Source organism: Netta rufina (assembly GCF_964035555.1).
Source record: "Netta rufina genome assembly, chromosome: Z".
Lineage (NCBI taxonomy): Eukaryota > Metazoa > Chordata > Aves > Anseriformes > Anatidae > Netta > Netta rufina.
In genome coordinates, this window is record NC_140126.1 from 69,947,671 (window position 1) to 69,973,648 (window position 25,978).

General features: G+C 45.5%; 1 protein-coding gene across 4 annotated transcripts in view; it reads right to left on the bottom strand.

The window, feature by feature from the left end:
- PALM2AKAP2 (PALM2 and AKAP2 fusion) overlaps nt 1-23,156 on the bottom strand; it is a gene marked incomplete at its 5' end in the record, with an annotated part of 261,027 nt that extends 237,871 nt beyond the window's left edge. For all 4 annotated transcript variants that reach the window (XM_084305397.1, XM_084305396.1, XM_084305390.1 and 1 more), the window contains one exon: nt 23,112-23,156. In XM_084305397.1, the coding sequence (XP_084161523.1) occupies nt 23,112-23,156 (45 nt within the window). The remainder of the gene's footprint in view (nt 1-23,111) is intronic.
- Nucleotides 23,157-25,978: the final 2,822 nt, after the last annotated feature.

Genomic DNA, 25,978 nt, shown 5'->3' on the forward strand with positions numbered 1-25,978 from the left:
CTGTACTTAAATGGCACAATTTCTGCCTCTCTGCTCTGCCAATGCAGCACAGATTGCAACACCTGTCTAATCTTATGGGCAGGTGACAGCACTGTGATTGACAGGACTGGTTTGAAACATTATGTGGTTGAAAGTTGACTCCATCTTTCCATTTCATCATTCTGTATTTCAGCAGTGCCCAGAGTACCCTTATAAGTGCTGCTTACCACTTGCAGGACACTGCAGATAACAGCAGTTGTGCAGTTATCCAAAATTCCCTGTAGAAAGCATGTTGCACTTTCCCAGAGCCCCATTTAACTACATGATGATATAGGCCTTACAAAGCCTGAAGAGAATTTATGCCAGTTTTCATTCTGTATTTAGGCAGGAGGGATACCCCTTCCATGGGACACAGGAAAGTGCTGTGCTCATTTTATTCATCTCTCTCCCCCCCCCCCCCCCCCCCCAAGATGTGCAGGTGAGACAGGGTGCTGTCACAGCTGCAATGTTAGGAACCCTTCCTGCATCAAAACCTACACTGATTACAACAGAGCTGGGGGTGAGGTGGTGTCTCAAGGAGAAGGACCGCTTGTCCTCATCCAGAACAAGGACTATTCTCCCTGCACCAGGTGCGAGTGGTGTTTGCTGCTCTAGGTTGTCTCTGTGCATACGTAAAGCTGTCTAATTTGTTGTAGGAAACCATTGTTTCTCCAGTTCTTCTGTATTGCTGGTGCATCCCCGCAGAGCCCCACAAAGGGTGCTGTTTGCAGTGTGGTACAAACCAGCTGCTTTCCAAGAGAGAGTGCAAGCAAGGTCATACTTCGTTACACTAGATCAATACTTCAAGAGGGAATTGTGCATTCGACTTGCTACGACATGATAGATTGGAGCAAGGAGCGGAGTGTAGATGTATTAGCCTTGCAGGGCACTATTCATTTTAAAAACACAGTTATTGTCACCATTTACTTAATGGAAAAGAGAAAGGAGTTGTGTAAGAGACTTTTTGAATTATTATGAGGCAATAATGAAGCATATGAACACTACATAGCACTGTTTGCACTACAGATATACCAAGATGCCCTGGAAGAAGAGTCAAAGGTTAGGATTCAGTTATATTATCCGTCAAATGTCCATGTGGAGACATACAGCAATGTTTGCATGTATGTAACCTCCCCTTCTCCTCTGCAGGTTTGCTAGTTAAAGTCTTGAATGTCACTGTAGGCTATACACAGGAGGATTATAAAGCTGCATTACAGGTAGCTCTGTTTTACCAGCTCTTGTGATGTTACAGTGAGTTTCACAACATCTCCTATTTTTCTTAAAACCGTAGCTATAGACTATGTGACTACTTGGGAATCTCAGCTTTCATATAAAAGAGAAAGTTATGAGTCCTTGTGAATACAAGGAAGAGGTGGAGGTATGATCCAAGTGTTGAAAATGAATAAAAAAATAGTACATAAAATATCATGGTTTTCCTTATTATGTGTATTTTACAAGCCAGGTCTCCACCTCATCATGGACTCAACATTAAATCATGTTCTTCTACGTTAGCCTGGAGGACGAGCACCCCCCTTACTGCAGTGCTGGCTCTCCCAGGTAGCTGCGATGCTACAAATCCACAGCTCCAGCTGGGTACCTCAGCGTGCATCAAGCAGCCAAAGACAGATCATTTCCATTGGGTGACAGCTTATTTTCTAAATTGGTAATATCTTTGCCACCAACTTGAGCTGATGTCAGTAACACATTGTCATCAGGAAACAAGGCTGATAAGTTTAAAGCAATAGAGCTGCCAAGGAAGTGACTGCATGCAAATTAAAGCTTAACGCTTGCTCAGATCTATATGGTTTTTGTTTTCAAATGTACATAGCCTTCCTACAAATCCTTTAATCAGCTAACAGTCTAAAGGTCAGGAAGATAGTGCTTTCTGCATAGGCCCCCTTTCCTTCTCACTTTCTATAACCAGGATCTGCTTTAAGGAGTATTTATGATTTTACCAGTGAGTTTGCCAAGAATTCCCTCTGGAATAATTTACTGAAAAGTGTGATACAAAAAAGATTTAGCTGGTAATTACAGTGGATGGTTCTCATGTAAAGAGTATCTTGTAGCTGATTCTTCAGAACCAGAGTGGTCCAAAGAGACTGGATTGCAGGAAAAGAAAGTAAATAGCACATAAGTACAAGAAGAATATATCTTATCTACCCTTCTTGAAAGGAAAACTGAAAGGCAGAATCAGTTTCAAATGATGATATGAGAAATTTGAAGATTTGGTTCTGTGTGAAAAACGATTTGGGAAAACAGCTGAAATTCAGTCATGACATTTGCATAGGCAGACATCAAACTGGACAAGGAAAAGAGGGGCCTGGGTGGAACGCAAGGATTTGTATAATTATGTCTTTCTTTTCCCTTAGGTTTCTAAAATGCTTTCCTATAGTGTGGCAAACAGATGGGATCCACCCACGAGTAGTTTATCATAGACACACTGACTATATTTAGAGATATATTATGAAAATATAACCCAATGCACGCAGGAATGATACAGGGGGACCACAACGGAGTCTGTATTTTCAGGGGTGCATTTTTTACTGAAACCCTTCCCTGCTGCTTGCTGAGTCCTGAAAATCTGTCGAAAGGTTTGCTTTCTGGAGAAAAACTTCAAGGAAGGCTGGAGGTGGGAGAAGAAAAGAAATATGACAAGCAGTAATGAGTTGTATTAAAAATGTGTAAGTACAAGCACGCTGAAGATGAGACAGTAGTTGGACAACCTCATCAGTTTTCTTATCAAGGGCACAGAGAAAACATTTCAAGAGACAGACAGCATGGTGCTAACAATGGATTTTTTCATAGTAAAGTAATTTTTTTTTCATATCTTTTTTTGATAGTCAAGCAATTCCAACACTGAATCAGGACGCCACCCATGTACAACAGCACTGGTACCTTGGAACCATCAGAAAATATTTACAAGAGGTAAATTTTTTTGTCCCAAGGATGGTCAGTCACTGTGCTAGAGTGCACTATGGGCTTCTTATACTGCTAAATTTAAAGCCATGTCAATGTCAGAATCACAGAATCGCAGAATTTCTAGGTTGGAAGAGACCTCAAGATCATCGAGTCCAACCTCTGACCTAACACTAACAAGTCCTCCACTAAACCATATCACTAAGCTCTACATCTAAACGTCTTTTAAAATGTTTTAAAAGGGTGGGCAAAAAGCGAGAAGAGAAACATCACCAGGGCATCTGACCAAAACCAACCAAAGGGATATTCCATACCATATGATGTCACACGCAGCAATAAAAGGTGGAGACAGGAAGAAGAGGGGAGGGGTGGGCTCTCGTTGTGAAAACGTCGGTCCTCCTCCCGAACACCAAGCTACGTGCATTGAGGCCCTGCTGCAAGGACGTGGTCAATCATCGCTCATTTCTGGGAAGCAGAGAGTAATTTCTTTCCTCTGCACTTCCACATAGCCTTCATTTGTTTTATTTGTTTGTTTTCCTCCTTTTTTTTTTTTTTTTTTATTTTCCTTTTCCCCCTCCCTCTCCCTTTTTATTTCCCTTTAGATAAATTGTTTAGTTCATAATAATCTTTATTGAATTATTATTATTATTTCCCTTTAATTAAATTATCCCTATCTCACCCCGTGAGTTGTTCTTTGCTTTACTTCTCCCCCTGCTCATCTAAAGAGGGGGAGTGAGAGAGCGCTTGTGGGGTTTAGCTGCCCAGCACGGTAAAACCACCACACATCTGCGAACTTACTGAGGGTGCACTCGATGCACTCATCCAGATCACCGATAAAGATATTAAAGAGGACCGGCCCCAGTACCGAGCCCTGGGGGACTCCACTAGTGACCGGCCTCCAGCTGGATTTGACTCCATTCACCACGACTCTTTGGGCCCGGCTATCCAGCCAGTTTCTAACCCAACGAAGCGTATGCCAGTCCAAGCCACGAGCAGCCAGTTTTGTGAGGAGAAAACTGGCAATTTGGGCAAAAACTGGCAGAATTTGGGCAATGTCCCTGCTGATGGCAAAATGGAAACTTCATGCCCCTACCCTTCAACGATTAAAGCAAAGAATTGAACAAAGAGCACTACTCTTCAACAATTAAAACAATTAGGAGACATTTCTTCTCAGCAAGAGCAGACAAGCATTGGGACGGGCTGCCCAGGGAAGCAGTCGAGTCACTGTCGCTGAGGGTGTTCAAGGAAAAGTTGGACCTGGTGCACAGGGACATGCTTTAGTGGGTGACGGTGGTGGTTGGGTGATGGTTGGACCAGATGATCTTGGAGGTCTTTTCCAACCCTAATGTTTCTATGATTCTGTGTTACACTGATGAGAGGCTAGAGCCTGAGCTGGAAAACATCATGTGGAACAAGGCAGATAAGGCCGCAATTTGCAAGGTCCTGTAGTTCTGCCACCTAAGCTAACCCATAAAAGTGGCCTAAGAGAAAGCTGAAGAGGGGCTCTATCAGGGAGGGTAGTGATGGAACAAGGAATAACGGCTTTGAACAAATGGAGGGGAGATTTAGACTAGATGCCATGTGAGGAAGAAGTTCTTCACTCAGAGGATAAAGCACACACGGCCATTGGGGCTGAAGATGCACCGTGCTTCTGTTCTTTTCCGTAAACAAGAGAATGAAATTCCATAAAAAGCAGCGTTCAAAATAAACCCAGGGCACAGGATGCGAGGTGGAGGGCAATCCCTGTGGCCGAGGGGCAGCCTTTCTCTCTGGCAAGCCAAATGGCGCGGGGGAGCCAGCCCCACACAAGGGGCCCTCAGCCACCCCAAATTGGCCACGCACGGGCCCCTGCATCACAGAGGCTTCCTGAGGTCACAGTGGCCACCGCTGCCCCGCCCTTGCTTCGGGCCCTATAAAAGCGGACCCCCGCCACTGGCCCGGCACTCGCTGAGCTTCGAGGCCCTCTGAGAGCCGGCATTGGCGGCAGGAGGAAGAGCCAAAGCAGCAAGGCGAGAGGCGGCCCTCGTTGGTGTGAGCAGGCAGCGTTGCAGGCCCAGCGAGCACCAGCAACGAAGGCAGCTGTTAAGGAGAAGGAGATGGAGGAGAGTTATGGGCGGAGGCAGAGCGCTGGCGGCACGACAGACACCAGTGCCCAAGGCAGCTCTGGCACCCAGCCCAGCGACACCCCGCAGCGGTACCATGGGTACCGCAAGGATGCGAGGAACAGGCCGGCCCCCCAGCCACACAGTGACAGGGGGCCTGGGCCTTCTTCCGGTCCAAATGGCGGCATGAGGAACCGGCAGGACCAGTGGCCAAACCGCCACCAGGAGCGCGGGCGCAACAACAACGCGCAACGCAGCGTGGGGCCCAAGCACGGCCAGAAAGAAGATGGCAGCGTGGGGCCCAGGAATGGAAATGAGGCACAGAGTGGAACGGGACCTGGGCGTGAAAATGAACAACCCCATGGCTCAGCACCCCAGCCGAGAAAGTGCACAGAAAAAAGGCATCACATAGAGCCAGGACTCGTCAAGGACGGGCTCAAACGTCAGCAAGGCCAAGCCGTGCGCCGTCCCTCCCCTAACCAAGACAGCGACTCGGGCCATGGGCCTTCCATTTCACAGAGCGACGGGATGGGGCGAAGGCAGGAACATCGGGCAGGCAGCCACACGGAGCAGAGGCGCACCCATGGAGCAAGCCCAGACTCCTATCAGTGGCACGATGGGCACCGCAGCGATGCGGGGAAGAGGCCATCCCCTCCACCACGCAGCGACGGGGGGCCTGGGCCTTCCCAGAGCCGCCACAGTGGCAAGGGGCAAAGGCACGTCCATTGGGCAGACAGCCACATGCAGCAGAGGCGTGCCCACAGTCCCCAGCACAGTGCAGGATCCAGGCACGGCCACAAACCTGACGGCAGCATTGGAGCCAAAAATGCAAATCCACCTCCCAGTGGCACAGGACCTCGGCGTGCAAGTGAACGACCCCGTGGCTCGGCACCCCAGCCTGAAAGGTCTCCTGAGGGAAGGCATCGCGTGCAGCCAGGAACAAGCAAGGACGGGCTCCGACACCAGCAAGTCCAAGCCGTGAGGCGCCCTTCCCCTAGACGAGACAGCGACTCGGGGAATGGGTCTTCCAGCTCACGCCACGATGGCACAAGGCGAAGGCAGGAACATCAGCCAGCCAGCCACACAGAGCAGAGGCGTGTCCATCGAGCAAGCCCAGACACCTACCGGCGGTACCACTGGCACCGCAGCGATGCGAGGAACAGGCCATCCCCTCCACCACGCAGCGATGGGGGCCCTGGGCCTTCCCACAGCCGTCACAGTGGCACGGGGCAAACGGAGGACTATCGGGCAGACAGACACGGGGAGCACAGGCGTTCCTACCCCAGGGAAACCAGTGCAGGACCCAGCCACGGCCACAGATCAGATGCTGGCAGTGGTCGCACACAGGAAAATCAACCCAACGGAGGCACTGCACCAAGGAGTGCAAGCGGACGAGCCCCTGGATCTGCTCCCTGGCCTGAAAACATGCCAAGTGGACGACAGCCTGTTTGGGCAGTCCCAGCCAAGGACTGGCTTTGCCTTCTGCCCAACACGGTGGAACCGATGGAGCTGGATCCACCGGGAGACGTGGAGGAGCCGATGGAGGTGGATCCACCTCCGCCAGAACTGAGCTGGGACCCCCGCGGCGCATCCTTGCTCTCTACTCTCCAAGCGCACAAGGAGCGTCGCAAGAGTGCCCGCCTAGTCCCCTACTCGTTGTCGCGCCGGCTCCATCGCAAGCATTAGCTTGCGACGGAGCCCCCAAACAGCATGGACATGCCTACCTGCAAGACGTCCCGCCAATAAACCACTCTGTTGCTAATTCTCAGGGGTTGTGTGTGTGTGTTTCTTTCCCATCCCCCAGCCCTCGTGCCAGAGGCGCCATCCCTTCTTCACAGAGCCTCGAGGAAGAGCACAAGAGAGGACCCAGCTGCCTTCGATCTGCTGCGCTGGGGTGACAGGAGGAGTCCCCGAGGGCCACCATGCACCTCTAACATTTGTGAAAATAGACCGAGGGACGGGTGAAAATAGGAGTGTGTAAGCGATTATAGGTGGCTAAATTCTTCTCCTAGGAACGGGTTTCTCTAGCTGAGTGATTGGTAACAACAGTTGTGGAGTAGGCTGAGGTACTCAGCAATTTCTTTGCCTCCATCTGCACTGGTAGACGGGCTTCCCAAGTCTTTCATGGTCCTGAACCCATAGACGGAGGCTGGGAGATCAAAGTCCCACCCACTGTAAGTGAAGAGCAGGTTCAAGACCTCCTGATGGATCTCAGCAGGGACAGGTCTATGGGACCTGATGACATGAATCCCGGGGTCCTGAGGGAACTGGCTGATGGAGTTGTCAAACCTCTCTCCATCCTAGTTGAAAAGTCCTGGCATTTCACAGAATCACAGAATTTCTACGTTGGAAGAGACCTCAAGATCATCGAGTCCAACCTCTGACCTAACACTAACAAGTCCTCCACTAAACCATTTCCCTAATCTCTACATCTAAACCTCCAGGTTAAAGACCTCCAGGGATGGTGATTCCACCACTATCCTGGGCAGCCCATTCCAATGTCTTAACAACCCTCTTGGTAAAGAAGTTCTTCCTAATATCCAACCTAAAATACCTCTGGCGCAACTTTAGCCCGTTCCCCCATGGCCTGTCACCAGGCATATGGGAGAACAGACCAACCCCTGCCTCGCTACAGCCTCCTTTAAGGTACTTGTAGAGAGCGATAAGGTCGCCCCTGAGCCTCCTCTTCTCCAGGCTGAACAAGCCCAGCTCCCTCAGCTACTCCTCGTAGGACTTGTTCTCCAGACCCCTCACCAGCTTTGTCGCCCTTCTCTGGTGCTCAGAACAGTCCTCCATGTCCTTCTTGTATCGAGGGGCCCAAAACTGAACACAGTACTCGAGGTGCAGCCTCACCAGAGCTGAATACAGGGGACAATCACTTCCCTAGCCCTCCTGGCCACACTGCTTCTTATACAAACCAGGATGCCGCTGGCCTTCTTGGCCACCCGAGCACACTGCTGGTTCATATTCAGCCGACTATCCACCAATACTCCCAGGTCCTTCTTTGCCAGGCAGCTTTCCAACCACTCATCTCCCAGCCTGTAGCTCTGCTTGGGGTTATTGCGCCCCAGGTGCAGGACCCGGCACTTTAAGCAAAGAAGAAAACTTAACCAATTTGACCAAGTCAACTTGATAAAGAAACAAAACACAAGGGAGGTGACCGTGAGTTTGGTCACAGATGCAGATAGTTTAACCTCTGATTCTTCTTGCTGGTAGGCAAAGTAGAGGTGAAAATTTAAGTCTGCACCTACTTTTTGAAAAGTTTCAAAACACGTTTCTAACCAAATTGCGAATGGGCTAGCATATCTCATCCCATTCACTGAGAACATCAATGTTTTATCTGCCATTTACAAGGAAGCTTCTATACATGAAAGGGATATGGAAAGAAATTGTCTTCCTTTCTGATACATCTTACATAGCTTTAGTCAAGACAGTCTGCTGTAAAGATCTTTCCTGAAGTCCTATGTTGAAAAATTGGGATTCAGATAAGAGACACTAAATAAATAAATAAACTAACAAACAAACAAACAAATAAATAAATAAATAAGATGCTTTTACCATGGTGTGTCAGATTGCTTGCTGTGAGGATCCATCTTTGTTGAGCAACTAGCTGGCTAACAGTCCTGATAATTGGCAGCAGTGGAAAAGGCTCTCTTCCTTCCAAGAGGCATACTAGGAAACTGGCACCAACCCTTTCACCTTTTTGGCTTTCCTCTCTGAATCTTAATGGCTTTAAGAGACTCAGAATTTCCCACCACCTGTCCAAGATCACAGCTTGAAAGGCAGAGACAAAAATGATCCATTCCACTGCTAGGGTTTTGAAAATACATGCCGCAGCTATGTGGTTTGTAATGTCTTGGACAGAACAGTTCTGTACAGCTAAAAATATTTCCATCTCTGCTTCTCTTTCCTGAAGCCATTCTATACTCACAGCACAAATGATTTCTTTCTAAGGGCTAATAGCTGCCCAGTGGTAGTATCTTCGGATCAGCCTGTGACATAAAGAAGGAGAGAGATATCAAGATAAGTGCATCGGTACAGTTACTGCAGAGAAGGAAGCACAAGCTCTTTATTCCCTAGGGCATGCTAGACTGTGAAAGGACATTCTTCTTTTGCTTCCAGGACTAGAAATAAAGAAGCATGAGTTATTCACAGGGGCAGTGCTGCAATACATATTCTGTGTGCTTGCCTGCTGTCTTCTAGACTCTTTCTGTCCCTTGCTGCAGATGTATTAAGAGAGCCTGCTCCTATAGCCTGCGGATTAGGCCTGGACATCCATAACAGTGATAGGGGAGTCATATGAGCAAAAGGAGACCCTTCAGGTCAGCAGGGCTGGATCTGAAAGGAAACCAGTGGCTTAATTGATTGCAGATGTTGTAGCCACAATATATACACGGACACTCTGAGAGCCAGTGCCACAGCACGTGTGGAAACATGAAGGCTGTTATTGTCCTTGATGTCAGCTAACTGACATGCATGAAAGCTCCCCAGAAGAAGCTCTGCAGAAGGTCTTAGTGGCAAGATGTGTGGAGGTGGTGGAGATTCTGAGCCCCCAGAGCATCCTGCAGGGAAGAAGGCAGGCAAGGCAAGACCCCTGAGAGATCTCTCAAGGTCCCTCTGTGCCTGTAGCAGGAGCAGTTCCGTGGTCTGTGGATTTCAGTGTGTGAGTCTTTGACCAGCTAATGTGCTCATGAGCTGTGGGGTTCAGTCTGTAGCCTGGTAATGTGACAGTCAAATGACACATTACTCACTGCATGTCCACAGGTAAATGACTTCACCTCTCCGTGCACATTTCTAGTCTGTCACTGGTCTCTGCTCTGTTGGGTGATGGTGTTGTGCATGCATTTGCTGGTGGGTTAGCACAACGTGGCATAGGCTTCTGCTGGCAGTGCTGTAATGACAGCAGTGATCAATAGGGATTCCTCTTCTCCACTGCCAAAATGGAAAGAAAACCACCCTGAAACCACTCAGAACGTGCTTAATGGCACTTCCTTTGCCTCTCTTGGAGCATCAAGTTTCATTGGCTGCTGGAGACAGAGTGATAAAGCTCTGGGAAACACTTATATCTCATTTCCCACTTTCAAAACATCACAGACATGAGGTACAGGGTTTCCACATCAATGCTATGCAATAGTAACTATCACAATTCACATTTTATAGGGAAGGCTGGGGATGCAAATTAAGTGGAATTAGCAATTTTACAGAATGATTTAGTGACTAAACCAGAGCTGAATGTATAGGCTTGTTCTTCCCCTCCCTCCCCCCCCCCCTTTTTTTTTTTTAATTCTTTATATTTTTTTCATCACCAATGCTGTGATCTCCAATGGCATGTCCTGGATTCCTAACTACTGAGCAGATTTCGTTTCTGTCCTTCCTCCTTTTAACTATGTTCCATGGAAAAAAAATAAATAAAATACTGATTGATTGAATTTTAAAAACACAAAGACTAATGATGCAATCATTGTTTAAAAGGGCAAATATGTACAATTTTCCCCTGTCATGAAGTGGGTGCTGTTTTTTGATCTGCCACTTGTGAAACTGGTTATCTGCTCAGGAAAAAGCTTGATTTCTCCCTACAAAATGATGTAGATCTCTTCAGGCTAATGCATTTCAATAAACACCTGATATGCCACAATGTAGATTTGTTTTGGATGTCTCACAGATGCAAAATCTGGATGCACTGAAGTTTCACAATTTCTTTTACTTCAGCAGGAGAGGTATTTTGTCTACGTGAAGCATTACAAATCAGTGTATTTTCTGACAAAAAAAAATGCAGGCTTAGATAAGAAATGCAGGTTTTATAGAAGAAAATGTCTTATACTGAACATCTAGATTTAGGAGATAGTTTTGACAATTTTTGGTCTTAATCATTATGTGTCAGGAGAAAGAGATGGGGAGGTGGCAAGTCTTCATTAGAAAAACTGGAAAAAAAAAAAGTTTGTGACATTTAAAAAATATATACATTGTGTTGGATATAACCCAGGAAATATGTAAAATTCTGTAGGCAAACCATGGGCTTGAGATGTTGTATATTTGGAAGAAAACGTCTGAACTAAGACACTAAGAAGAAATAATAAACAAGCACATAAGCCCCTTTCTGAAACAGAAGTTGAAGCTTCATGCTGAGTTTACTGAGCAAGGCTCTTTGGCGTGTACTTCTGAGTCAGATGGGGAGCTAATGGATGCCATACACCACAGCACTGTGCGGAGGCAGCTGTGCTCATCTTAACTGCTCCATACTGAACTCGGAGCAAGCTACCAGCTTGCTTCCATTACCTTTGATATCTGTTGAACATCCATCTCAATAAACACCTGATTAGCCACAATGAGGACTTGTTTTGGATACCTTGCAAACCAAAAGCCAGATGTGCATCTCTGTGCAGATGTATATACTTCAGTAGATGATGTAGACATACTCAAAAGGATCCTCGTTATCCTTTCAATGCCATTTAGCCAAGGAAAATATTTCCAATATCTTGTAGATGGAATGCATTTATGGTAACCTTTGAAAGACAATAGAGCTTGAATTTTTGAATGCCATTTACACAGTCATTTTTCAGAAAACTATATATTTCGCATTATATAACCCCAATGTAGTCTCTTTTAAAAGTTATTATTATTGTTTTTTAGGAAGCAAAAATGGTCTATGGAGGAGTTCAGCTGTGAAATCACAGGCCAAAGTGATTTCAACAGTTTAAGTCTCAGGACGTAACATCTCCCACAGCAAAATAAAAGGTTGTCACTAGCTTTGCCACCTTTGCATTTTAGTAAATATCTGATATCTGCAATTCTGGATCGCAAATGCACATGAAAACATGTAATGCTTTAACATTTGCACAAGTAGACCAATTATTTACTGCTCATGGCTTAAGGGGTTTAGTATGTTAAAAAGGAATTTATTACATTAAAAGATGAATTATGCCTAATTCCTCTCCCAGATTCCAAATACTTCTAAAGGATCTACTCCAAAGCTCCACCACAAAGTTTCACACTTGTTTGTAAAGGCAGCTCAACAACAAGCTAGATTGGACAAAGAGAAAAAAGGTAGAATTTCTGCCATCACTATTTTATTTTAGTTGATGGCAGGTCTTACTCCTTTTGATTTCAAGCAAAAGCATTAGGGAAATTTCATCTTGTTCAGCCTTCACAGTTTCACACCTCCCAGGATCAACAGAGAAACCACAAACAGGATTTCCTTGGAACTGAAAATACCTCCATCCTTACCTCCCCCACTCCCCTTGCTGAGGATATAAAAGAATGGGAAGGCTATTCTAGCAAATACAATTCATCTGTACTGCTGATAAAAGTACAAGTGGCAAAGTGTGCATCTCTCAAATTTTGAGGAATGTTGAATTCCACTTTCTTTATTTATCCTGAACCTTGCAATTGGTCGCCTAGGAAAACCTGACCTAGATCTGTGATCTGGCTCATATCTGGCATTTTATATACTGATGGTACTACACAGGAGACAGAAAAAGTACAGATACTTATGGGGATCATATGGGTCAGTTCCTGCTCACCATTGAAATCAGCAGGAAAAAAAATCCTATTAACCTGATAGGGAGGAGGACAAGGTCCTACTGCAGGATAGGAGTATAGGGAATGGTGGTTCAAATCCATGAGAAGAGGTAATATGAAGAATGCAGATATAATCACATTACCCAACATATTTGGACTCCAGCGACTGACTGCCCATGCACTTCATGCCACTGAAAACACAGAGTAAACCACCCAAGCTTCAGACATCTTTCACTGTGGCTGGATTAAATTGTTCTCCTGGGTCTCCAGGCATGCATGTCTCAGCTGCCAAGTCTCAGGGAAGCATTGTGTTTGGCATCACAATCAAACTGACTGGTTGCAGAACCCTTGATATGTAAGTTACTTGTGACTGGGTGACTGAACAGCATCTGAGAGCAAGCAAAAATACTAGTGATCCACCCTAGGAGGAACATGGAGAGCTTCTTCTAATCTTAAAAAGTATCAGCTAAATCTAAGTATTTTCTTCAGTAGGCCAGACAACTCTGACTTCTGTCTTTCCTCAAATCTTCTTTTCATAGAATCACAGAATGATAGAATGGCTTGGCTTGCAAGGGACATTAAAGGTCATTGGTTCCAAGTCCATGCCATGGGCAGGCTTTTCCTAGGCTTCTGATCATTCCTGGCACTCTGGGACTCTTTTCTATTCAGCACATATCTTTCTTGAAGATTAACATCCAGAACTGCTGTGCATGTGCCTAACAGACAGTGATCTTATTTACATCCACCACCAGCCTATTTGCCTTTTCCACAACGTAGAGACTGCTGAGTAATGCTTACCAGATGATCCACTATAATCCTCTCATGCTTTCTCCAGAACTGCTATCCAACAGTTGGGTAGTACTGGCTGTTAAGAGTCCTCATTTATTTTAAAGACTGGGCATTGTTTGGTACAGGCTTCCATGGTGAAAACCAGTTGCCAGTATGTATTTTCTTGCTTTCATTTCCAGCCACATTTACACCTGTTATTTTCACCCAGATAGAGATGTGACCAGTGCAGCAAAGCTGCTGAGAAGCCATTTCTACCTTCTTGCCTACACCTGCCCAGCTGAGGCAGCCACCTGCAGCCAGGACGTGTACATGCCATGTCGGTGTGGCTTCTTGCTTGGCAACCTCATCTGTGTCACAGCAGCTTGGGCACACAAAGAGCACAAAGTCACTTCTGTCCTGTATCACATGGATGGCTCCAAGTTAAAACATTTTCCCATCCATGCAGATAGCAGTAATCAGTAAGTAGAGCCACCTAGTTCTTTGGGGTTGTACAGCCTTACAGACAGCCACATTTGTTGCACAGTCAGTGTTATCTATGAGCACAAACACAATTATTTCACCAAGTGGTCAAGGTACATGTGTTTTCAAAGGAACAGGGACTGGAGATTATTGTTGTTCTCTTACATCTCTAAGAGGCTGTAGTTTGCCACACAACACCGCAGACCAACACCAAGCAGAAACTGGAGCTGCCAGTACTCTGACCGCCAAAATATCAATTTTGCCTGCTTACACTTGCTTTTCAGGACTGCTTTCGAGGGCTGCATGTCCTCAGGCAAATAAGGATGGTGCAGTGCTCTCCCTAGAGAAAGCCACCAGATGCAGAGGGGAATTATTCCAAATGCCCTGAGAATTCTGGCAGAGTTTTAGCAGGAAACTCCTAGAAGCCCCCCCAGTTCAGCAGTTCTGCCTATCCCCTCTTTCTCAGCAGTGGAATAATCTTTAAAAGAAACCTATTCCCCTTTGTTTTAAATTATTTTACTGTATTAAATGACTGAAAAAAATTCATCATTACTGTAAAGAGTCATCTAGATTGGAAGCTATTGATTCTGGAACTCCTCTGCAGGACATTCAGCCCTGTGAATTGCTGGGAAACTCACAGAGGAGGTCTGCACTGTTTAGTGTCACATCAGTCTCATCAAACCAACACCATAAGCAATGTCACACATGATAAGGACAAAAATGGTTGCAAAACACTTAAATTGCAGTATTTTTCTTATTCTGGAGATATGAAACTGACAACAAAAAGCATGAAAACTGTAAATAGTTCTCTATTTCACAGATGAGTTTCAGACATATATGAATTTCAGTCTAAATTTTCATCTTTTTGAAACTTCAGCAACATAAAGTATGAATTTAACACTAGGAACTGATATCTCTCAGTGTTTTACTAATACAAGAACACAATTCTTAGAGATTTTGCGACTAGTTTTCATTTCATTTCTTAAATCTAGAGACTTTTTTTTTTTTTTTTTCCTGTCTGGCTAGAAGTTACTTCCTTAACCAAAACAATTTGCTGAGTTCTTCAGGATGCTGGGTGAGTTTATGCACACTCCTCATTCAGCATTTATCCTTACCACAAGGGGTAGTTGTAAAGATGGTATCTTAACATGCCAGAAAACGAATCAGCCTTCTGCTGGAGCCTATCAGTCTTAAATGCAGTGAGTCCCTGCATATGCTCATGCTTAAGAACAAATGCAATTAACATCCCAGCATTAATTTTTATGTCAATGTAGGTAGGAATTCAACGTAGATAAAGGTTGAACTCCCATATACTGTACTGTCTGCAGAGAGCTCAGAACTCTCCAGCACATACAGGGCTGTAATTTTGTACCAAAGCCAGTGCAGGAGACAATCTGGTCCTCTATGATGCAGCTATTGTAAATTTAGTGACACCTTGGGTGCCAAACTCTTGTATAGTCTTCCAAACAAGGAAACCACTGGATGAGTAGGGATCATATAAGAAGGATACCAGTGGGAGTTCTGCCAAGGACCTGATGCCCAATGTACTGTAGACCTGTACCATGACGAATGCCTGCCTAACAAAAAAAAGCCTAACAAATGTCCACATGTGCTGCAGCCTGCCTGGGAAGTAGAAAGTGGCACTGCCCCAGGCCAGCTCTGCTCTACTGCTAACTTCTGCCTGTAATTTGCAGCTTCTTACAGGGGGCTCCCAGTGCTTCTTGTACCTCTGTGGGGGAAAAGAGCATGGCTGAGCACAGCTCCTGACAATGACGGTGCCCCAAAAGGCTGAAAAGCAACTTTTATTTAACCTTCTGCTGGTTGGGGGTGGGGGGGGGGGTGAGAGGGGAGTGGGGCAGGGAAGAAGGGGGGAAGGTTCTTCAAATATGAGCACTTCTGGCTGCAAACTCACCTTTCCTGTTCCAAACCTTCAGCTGATTGTTGTTTGTGGATCCTGACTATTGAATTGGGTGCTTTCCCAAGCAACTCACAGTGGAATCATCAGCACACTGCCTGTGTCAACAACTGGAGCTTTGCACTGTCTGGGGAGGGCAGCAGCCCACAGATGAAAGCAGGTCCCTCTCCTTCCGAAAAGCGCTCCCTAATCCACACTGGTTGTTTGCCTTTTTTTTTTTTTTTTTTTTTTTTTTCACAGAGAGCATTTGTTTTTCCTGGCGAAGAGGAAGAAAGCAGTATGCACCTCCAAGCGCCTAACCTTACAGCAAGTTGGCTAAGCAACAAAAACCATTTGTGTGTCCAAAGCTACACGGGTCTGGTGTGCCATTGCCAAAAGTCCATATCTGTGTCAGTGCCACTGGACTTGTCAGGCAATGTTAACCCTCAGAAGCATGAGATTGCATTCATGGCTCTGTTGGATTTGCTGGTGGAACAGGCAAACAAATCCTTTGCCCGTGCTTCCTTTCCCCCACTGGTAAACAAATGCATGTGTGTCTTTGTGACATTCCTTGCGACCTGCTCAGAAAGGGGCTCAGAAGCTACATGTTACTTCTGAGAGTGCTCAGAAGTTACTACACATGCAAGGGCTGGTGCTTTCCTGAGTAAATGCTGCAGAGCAACATCTGCCTGATGACTGTATTTTGCAAGGATTCAGTCAATGGAAGTTTACATTTCATTCTGCACATGAATAAAACAGACTTTTTTGAAGCTGGTAAGAAATTAGATGCAAGGGGTGACTCCCAGAAGAGCAAGTGTGCTTCAGGAGAAATTGAGCATCACTGTGCACCTTATCCCAGACCCATCCCACTGTCATCACATCACATCAGAACAGCATGAAAATAACAGTGTCTCATTTGTAAGCATCTGTTCCACTGTCTCCACCGTGTGCAACATCTCTCCATTAATTTGTACTCCAGGATAGGACTGTTCAGTAGTTCCAAAAATGTAAATCCTTCACAGCTATTGTACTTTAACAAGTTTACCTCCCCCACCCCCGAAAAAAAAAATCACAAAAAGTTCTCAACCATTTTTGATTTCTTCTGCAAAATATTGTTTGAATGGCACAAAATGAAATCCAGCATCTCGGCTCTGTGTATGTGCTCAAGAGATGTTGGTGATGTGTTAAGGGCTAGGAATGTGCTGTGGAAACAATTCTAAATTTAAACAGTTGAATTTGGGTAAGTCTGGAGACAGTCTAGAAATTTCTCAAGGGCAAGCTGGTTTCTGGTTTCTGTTTGTTTCCAGTTTTCACTGATACCTTGACCGCAATATTTTTTCATCCTATTTCCTCTTTCCTTGCTGTCATGTAAACATTCTTAAAGAAACAATATAGATAAAACCTGAGACATTATTTTTTATTTTTCAGATTTAGAGACTTCATATTTTGGCTTTGAATGGGCAAGAGCCATAGCATTTCTAACACTGTACGTGACTTCCAGTGTTTGCATGCTCCAGAAGTCAAGACAATGTGCAACTGTGCTTACATGGGTTTCTCTGTGGAAGGTCTCCCATGAAGCTGACTCATGATGCTGCTGCAATCCAGGGTAGGGTTGCAGGTTTGTGTGTAGGGAAACCTCGCTTCAACCTCTGCAGCAAATGCAAGCTTAACACTTCCTCTCCTACAGCTGAACTCCACTGAGATTGGCAGGAACCTCACAGGTTCATACTGTGCTCACAACATAGATCTCTTTTAGGTTTAATTTGTAATAATATATAATTTATGCTTACTCTACCCATTCCTGGAAATATTTGCAACAGAATACAGCCTCCAGACATTTTTCTAACCCCACTTGGTCTTCCTCTCTGTACAGTACTCAAGAATCTGTCAGGGTTTCTCCAGTCCTCATGACTTTTCAGCTCAGAATTTAAAATTCATGTGTATTCTCCAAGAGAGAACAAGTCCAGATAGAGGAACATTTTCTATTTCAGATACTCAGATGTTGGACTGCTTAAGAACAAGATGGCAGAGGAACAGTTATGATTAATCAGTGCAGTAAATACCACTGTCAATAGCACAGCAAGAGAATAATAAGAATGGGGAAAAATGGATTAAACTTCATAGCAGCAATATTCAAATAGGTTTCATCATACTTTGTGAAGAGGACTTTCTTTAGCACCAAAACTCTGGAAAGCACATAAAGGAATGTGTTGATGTGGGTACATAGGGTGGCTGCCCTGGGTCAGGCCACCTGGCCATTCTCTCAGACAATGCCTAAAATAGAAAACTTCAGGACCATGACAAATCCATGTAAAACAAATCCACTAGTCTGTCAACCTCTAACAATTTGCATCTAAGAAATTGCTCCTGTCTTATAAGCAATTTCTTCACAGATTTCAATTTCATGAGTATGCCTGGGTTCTCCTCAAGCCCTGGAGCACTGTGAGCATCCACCACTTCCTGGAGAGAGGCGCTCTAGACCTTAACAACTCCTTCTGGGAAGAAGACTGCTCTGGGTTTGGTTTGTCCACAAATGATACTCTCCTTAGACACCAGTTAATTCTTGTGCCAAAAATTGTGAGTAGTATGTTCTCTCTCTTCTGTAATATTGATGATCTTATAGACAGCTGCATATCCTTCTCACTCATGTGTTTTCCAAGCAGAAAAGTTCTAACCTACTTAATCTACTTAATCCTTTCATATGTTTTTTTTTTTTTTTTTTTTTTTCTACAGACTTCAGGTCTGAAAACAACTGAATTCAAACAGACTTGATAGTGTGCCTAATTTAAGGACAAAACATCACTTCCTAGATGTAGATGCAGGAAAGCAGCTTATTAAGTGATCATAGCAATAAAAAACTGCCAATTAAATTAATGTGTCATGTTTTTCCGTTCAATCACCAACACCAGGAATTGTAATTTTCATGAATGATGGTCTCTGGCATGACTTATAAAATTTTTGGAGAAGTATTGCAGTGAAATGATCTTAGGCACAAGATCTACGAGTCATGAGGTTTGGTTTTGTGGGTCAATTGACAGTATGTAAGCAAGGAAAAAAGTGATATTTGTTATTCTGCCAAAAAATTTGCTCAAATTCATTGATGTCACATAATGCTCACTGCAGTTGCTAAGTGTGCAACCCAGAAATGTGGAATGCCTAGGTTAGCAGTGATTGAGATAGAGGAACTATACTGATACTACCTTTCCAAAGTATCATTGGCATTACTACTCTCAAAGAACTGTTGAAAAAGTGGTGCAGGTTTATATGTAAATATATATACACCTACCTCCATTTTGGAAGGACCTGCCCTCAGTGTTAGTTTAACTGGTGTGAAGTTAATTTCCCTTGCAGAACTAAGACTGCCTTCTCATTCCCTTTGAGTGGTTTCCCACAGAAACTTCCAGTCCCCCTGGGAAGGTGGCAGCGTGGTGCTGGCCCTGTGCTCCCTGCACTGGGATGCACGGTCCTGCATTGCCCTTTCAGCACCTGCTGCGTGCGGGTGTGAAGGACTTCATTGAAAGGAAGGCTCCATTTTTCAGATAATCCAACTTGCTCTGGAGGACTGCTGTGCCTTCATCATTTACTCCTCCTTCACTCTGTGCATTATCAGCACATAATCAATTTTGACTTTGCATTTACTTCAGAGTACTGATAGACAATGCCTTCGAGTCATGAAAACTGGGTTCCTGTAAAGCCCTCTCTTGCCTTTGCCCCCAAACAGTTCCTCATCAGCACTCACCCTCGTTAGCAACAACTTTTTGAGACCTGTCAGTTAGCCAGTCCTTAATCCATCTAAGGTGTGTCCCACTGATCCCAGAGGGTGCTATTTTTAAACAACAGAGAACTGCAGTACCAAGTCAAACACCTGATGGCATTTGAGTAATGCTATATCCAGCTCAGAATTGGATCTTACAAATATGCAATTGCAAGAAAAAAGCAAGAACAGTCTTGTCTGACAAGAGTTGTCTTTGACATGGCTACTTGAATGTCAGGGATCACTTTTCTTTAATATTTCACTGTTTCTCACTAGTAAGTGGTGAGCACCATTCCTGGTGGCTTTGCTTGCTAATAAATCTGAACATTTCAGTAGCTTTCCCCTGGTGTTTTTAGTCTGGACATATCCTTAGCCTGAACACCTCTTCCAGCTCCCATGTTGGTTGTTGCTGTGCTGGAAGGTTTCTCCTTAGTGTCGTGTCCCGGTGATTTCTCTTAATTCACCTGATACGGAGTGAGAAACACCGCATTGTACATCCATTCGTACCTCAGGCGCACTGATCCATACTCAGCGCCTTCACTTGCCAGCTTTACTAGTGCTATCTAAGCTATGGAAGATATTTACATTTTGTAAATGCCTGCCTATATTTAGATCACTGTCTGGTGGTGATATCTGCAGTCATGGTGAATGGGGCCACCTAACAAACTGTTGAACCATGCAGTTTATTTGTGTGAAATGTGGTAAATTCACAGAGCTCACCTGTCCCCTGGCCTCTGAGCTGCTCCCTTGAGGACCACTTACATACCAAAGTGCTGAGCAGCTTACTGCAGGCATATTTTCAAAGCCACAAAAATGTTTCCTTTTTCACCCCAAATTTCACCCACACATGCAATGTCATTAGCCACATGCATATTAAAAGCTCTCTTCTTTTTCTCATTTTTTTTTTCTTTTACAGAACCACACTTTCTGCTTTTTATTTAGCAGTTCCTTGTCCTGATTACCCATAGCATTCAAGTTCTCCACAGTCTTGCATGCATCCCTACCAGACAAGGGCAAAGTCCATTATTCACACTCTACAAAGAGATTAAGTGCTCACTGCTGGCAAAACAGGTGACTGACTTGTGTTCACCAAGGTTTAGAGTAATGACAGGTAGACCCCATTTTTTCTCTTCCCATGACACTTGTCTCCATGCCAGACAGGCGTACAACTAAAACCATGATCAGCCAGAGTAATGAAGAATGAAATCAAACTCTTAAAAAGCCTTCTGATGCAAATATTCATATTTGGATGTTGTTTTCCTTAAGTATTCAGTGGGGTGCCCTTAAAATTTACACTGCTTTTCCTCATTTGCCATGGTAATTATGAAAGCAAACAGAAACATACAGACAACAGTGTACAGAAGTTCCAGCCACCAGGGACAGAAGTTTTCTTTCTGTATGCCTAGCATCCATCACAGAGCACTTTCATAGATTTTGCCCACCAGGGTGAGATACTGCAGCTTGTTTAGTACATTTTTACACTGATAACTTTAAAGGGAACATCAGTCTGAACTGAAATGCCATCTTTCTCTTTTTCTAAAGCAAATCTGTGCAGCTTTTGATGACTGACCTTATTTTTGCCAACCAATGGCAGATGAGAAATATCTAACTTATTATATCATGTGACATCCTGGTGGAGCAAAGCTTACATTAGAAATAAACTTCTCTGTGCTCTGATAAACATCTGCAACTCTCCAAGCAGAGGCAAAAAAGTCACCTCAGAAGCTTATATGGACAACCTGCTGCTCTGCAGAGTGTGCAAGCCAGAAAGTCACGCCATTGGCCCACACTCAGGTTAAAACAAGGATGAACACTCTTGATGCTGAAGTTGGATTCTTTCAATCTAATTCATCACATACAGTACTGTACCGTGTTTTACTTGTAGCTAGCCTAGCAGGCAATACAGACATAGAAGCCATAAAGGAAATATATAGAGAAAATGCAGGTCCAGGTTCTCAGGGCCTCCTTGCACAGCTGCATGAGCCTCCTCTACGAAGCTACAATACTCCAGATAATAATTTTATATTCATAATGGCCTCACTGGTGTGAAACACAAAGCACCAAGAAGCAGGCTATCTGACTTACTCTGCTGAAAGGCTGAAGGACATCTTGTGGAATAGAAATAGATGTTGCTTGGCTTTCTGCTACATAGCAGGCAGAAAAAGCAGCAGTAATGTAAGCCATTTTTTCTTTTTTCTTTTTTTTTTCTTTTTTCTTTTTTTTTTTTTTTTTAATTTGACATAAGTTTTCCAGAGCTATGCATAGCAGCAATATGTTAAGCAGTTCTGCAGCATGGTTCTCCCATATTTATTGCAGCAGGAGTCCCAAACCAGAGGCAGTGATGAGGGTTAGCTCTGGGTGAACAGCTCCAGTCTTTCTATTTGGGGACCTGGCTATGCCTACACCGACATAAAACTTTGAAACAGCTTAAAAAATGAACCTACTTTCTGCTGCTTGACAATTAAATGCTTATAGTATTCCCCCTCCACTCCCAACTGCCACCATATCACATGATATCATCTGATGTTTTTACAGGGAAAATATTTTAGAGAGGAAAATAAAAAAAGAAAAAGAAAAAGAAAAGAAAATACAACAGTTTGTTTTACATCTGGTTATTCTAGATCTCCACGGGCTGTCTGGCAGAAGAGTGGACGTAAAGAAAACGGCTTGGAACAGCACCAGTGGCAGCAGCAGCAGCAGCCATGCCTCTAACTACAAAGGACGCCCGTGATCTCCACGGGCTGCAGCAGCAGCTCAGAGCATCTGTTGATATTTGGAGGTGGGGTCAGGGCTGTGCCCCCTGCTGCAGACCTCCTGCGGTCCCTCTGGGGACCGGGTGCTATGACAGGAGGGTGTCGAGGCAGCCATGTGGGCTGGCAGAGCCATGCCGGGCTGCTCATGTGGCGCACCGGTAGATGAGCTGGCAGTTTCTGTGTGCCAGGGGGGATGTGGTTTTACCAACACCCGGGCCTGATCCCCACCCCCCCAGGCATCCCTGCCTACAGTCTGCGGTGGTGGAGATGGTGCCTCTCTAGGAATTGCAGCATGAAATGTGAAAATGAAAGTTTTGGTTAAAATGGGGCAAAATGCTGCCTAGACCTCACCCCCGGGAGGACGCAAGTCAGCAGAGATGCAAGTCGGCAGAGAATTTGCCTGAAACCATGTGCTGAGCTGACAGCTTAACTAGTACATCAGTTAATTACATGATTTTGATAATGTGCTGTTTGTATTCGACTGTGTTAAAAACTAGTAATATCAGCATCGCTTCCTGCAGTAAAAGCCGCCCTGCAGCAGATCCTTTTTGTTTAACTTCTCAATCAGCTCAGCTAACGCTCCCACCGCATGAAAATACCCTTCTCAGTGGAGCAATGATTTTCTCCCGCAACCTCCCCTCCTCCCCACTTACTCCCTCTTTTCTTTTCCACCATCAATCTTACAAGTGTGCCACTGTGCATTCGCATTTCTCTTTCTGCACGTGTCAGCTCTGCGCACTTCACCAGAGCCCCCTTCCCCAGCCAAATCCTGCAAAGCAGGCTTTAACCACTCGCCTCCCAAAAGGGGAGCTCCACGCACAACTTGGCACCCGAAGGCTTCCCAGCCACGCTGCAGGAACGCTCCCCCGGCCACGGACAAAAGAGCAAGTAAAACGAAGCTGACTTACTGCTATGGCTTGGAGCCTTTCCTTGTGCAACTCTGCTTCCGCCATCCTGGAGAAAAGGACACAGGAGGAGAGAGAGGGGAGGTAGGAGGAAAAAATCAAAAACACCACACACTGACAAAACAAAACCAAAAAAAAAAAAAACAAAAACCAACAAAACCAATGCAGAGCGTGCACTGCAGTCACCCGGGGGAACTGGAGTAATAGTGAAGAAAGCTGAGCTCCTGTGTAGTAGCCAGCCACTTTTGGAGGCACTGCAGGCTGGCTCACGGCAGGATCATTTCAGTCGCTGGACCAGCGCCTGCCTTGCTGCCTGCCTCCCAGCTGTATTGCTAACTGCATTTCATTGCAGCTTCTGTGTGCTGTTGCTGTCACACAAGCCATGTATGCACTCTCCCAGCAGCTGAGCGCAGGGATGGCTCGCATGGCTATAATTTTTTGCCTTGACGTCTCAGCTCATTTGCTCCTCCTATGGAGCGCTGGGTCACGACAGGAGCTCGACATCCGCGGAGTGCACAGTAACCCAAGCCTGCATGACTGCAGCAGGGGAGCAGGCAGCATCCCCGCCGTGCAGCGGGGCTGGATACAGAGGGGAACACGGAGGAGAAGCAGAGAGGAGAGAAGCACGGCTGCTAGCAAGTGCTGCAGTCACACAGCACGCTGCAAACGCTGCTGCAGGGCAGCCTGCAAGAGCAGTCGTGACAAGCAGATGCAGGGGGGAAGGTGTCTGTGCATTGGACACTGAAGCTCTGCATTGGCATCCAGCACTCTGAGGTGACAGAGCTGCATGGGGGAGCTGCTCGGCTGGGAACCCAGGATGAGCAGCAGTGGGGAAGGGGGCAGGAAGGAAAGGAAAGGGAGGCTGGAAACAGCACCATTAGGGTACCCTTTGGATTTAGCTATGGCACCAGTTCTGCATGTTTCAGGTGCCAGCCTCTGTGATTTTTACATGATCTCCCACTCTCCTTGTTTTCTCATAGACGCTGAAGATAACATCCTCTCTCTCAGCCCCACCCCACTGGGTGCTGCGGCAGAGGTGAGCACAGGGTTGCCCTGGCAGAGGGGCTGGTGGGGCTGTCCCTCGGAAGCAAGCTCTGCAGCAGATAATCACAATTTCACAACCACTTGCTGATGAGATGGCGAAGCTCCTCTGTCCTGGAGGAAGCAGTCTAGAGGTCACCCCATTTCCCGTACCCCTGCCCCTCTGTGTGCCATCCAGCCTGGCATTTTACCCCTCTGCTGGCAGCATTCCTCCCTCCCAGATACCCTCCAGCTCTGTCCCACTTCCAGCTCCAGGATGTGCCACTGGCTGCAGACTCCATTTCAGGCAGCTGCTTCCACAAGTATTTCCACCTCCTGGTCCCATTTCCCTGACTGGTGCCAGCCTCCTTGCCTCGTGACGGCATATCAAAGTGACTTCTTGCCTAGCTCTGCCTTTGTGAAAGAGGTCCTTTGTTGCACAGAACATTCACGGAACATTATATAACCCCAGTTGTCTCCGTGCCCAAAAAGTCAAGTTTTATTGCCATATCTGAAGTGAGGTGGTGCCTGTGAGTGGGCGTCAGGGTGGGCTCACAGCTATGGGAAATGCAACACCACCAGCTTAAACTGGGATACCCTTTCAGTCTTCCAGCTTGGCTTAAATAATCTGTTGGATAACATCTGGCAAGTAGCTTAGTTGCTCACTTTCAGCCTTTTCTTTTTATGCAAAACCTCCTTGTTTTAAAATTTAATTTAATTTAAATTTTTTCATAAAGATATATGTATTGCTGTTTATATTACTACAGCTGGTTTTGAAGTGCCCCATCACACAGATCCAGACATCCATACTCCCACACGTGCATGGAGAACTTACACGGGCAACTCCTACCAAGACTTGCAAGTTATGCAATTAAATCCCTTCAATACCCTTCTCATGTTTTGCTGTCAAGCTTTGCCCCAGGGAGGAATTCAGCTATGGGCTGTACCCAGCCAAGGCCAGGGAATGCTCCAGCGCTGGCTGTGGCTGGAGCTGGGATGGGGACACATCAACCCCACGACCTGCAGTCACGGCAGGTGCTGCCAGACTGGCACGTGAAGTGCACCACACTCGGCCATCTCCTCTTTCCTTCCACATGGCACACCCTCTACAAAGCATTGAAATGTGTTTATGTGTATTCAGGTTACTTTTATTTAAGTGCATGTGTGCATCTCACTTCTGATGTCAAACCTCTGATAGTTCATGAAGCACTGTGAATGCAGCCAAGCTGAGCATGGCACTCACATTGTGTTTATCCCCTCTCCCCTTTATCTTGCAGGTTATGGGAGCATCGTACAGAGTGCTGGGGCATCCCTGGCCAAGCAAAGCATGAGGCAGGGCTGTGCACCTTTGCTTCATTTGCCAAGGAACAGCCATACGATGGATGTGTGAGCATCTGAGCATGCTACTGGGCTGTGGAACTGAAAGGGATTTGTTAAAGCAAGATGTGCAGCAGCACTGGTATCAAAAAGAGTTGATAGAGCTGTGCATAATGATCTTGTTTCTGAGAGTCCAAATTAGAAGCTTTTCACCATTAGCAGCATCAGGGCTCTGATGTAGAGCCAGCACTGGTGGTGGAAGCGTGGTCCATCATAGATCAGCACAGCTGGAGGAGACCACTGTACAATCATACAGGAGTTGTGGAGGGTGCGGTGATGTCTGCCAAAGTGAAGCCTCCTTCACACAGAGCACACCTGGGTGGAAGGACCTCTGTGAGGTGACAACTGGCATGACAGAGGCTATAGGGCACAGCGCCTGGGGACTTCTGGTGAGTTAAGACAGCTTAAAATCAAACAAAACAAAATTCCATTTTTACTTTTTTTCTTTTTTTTTTTCCATATTGGTTAAGATT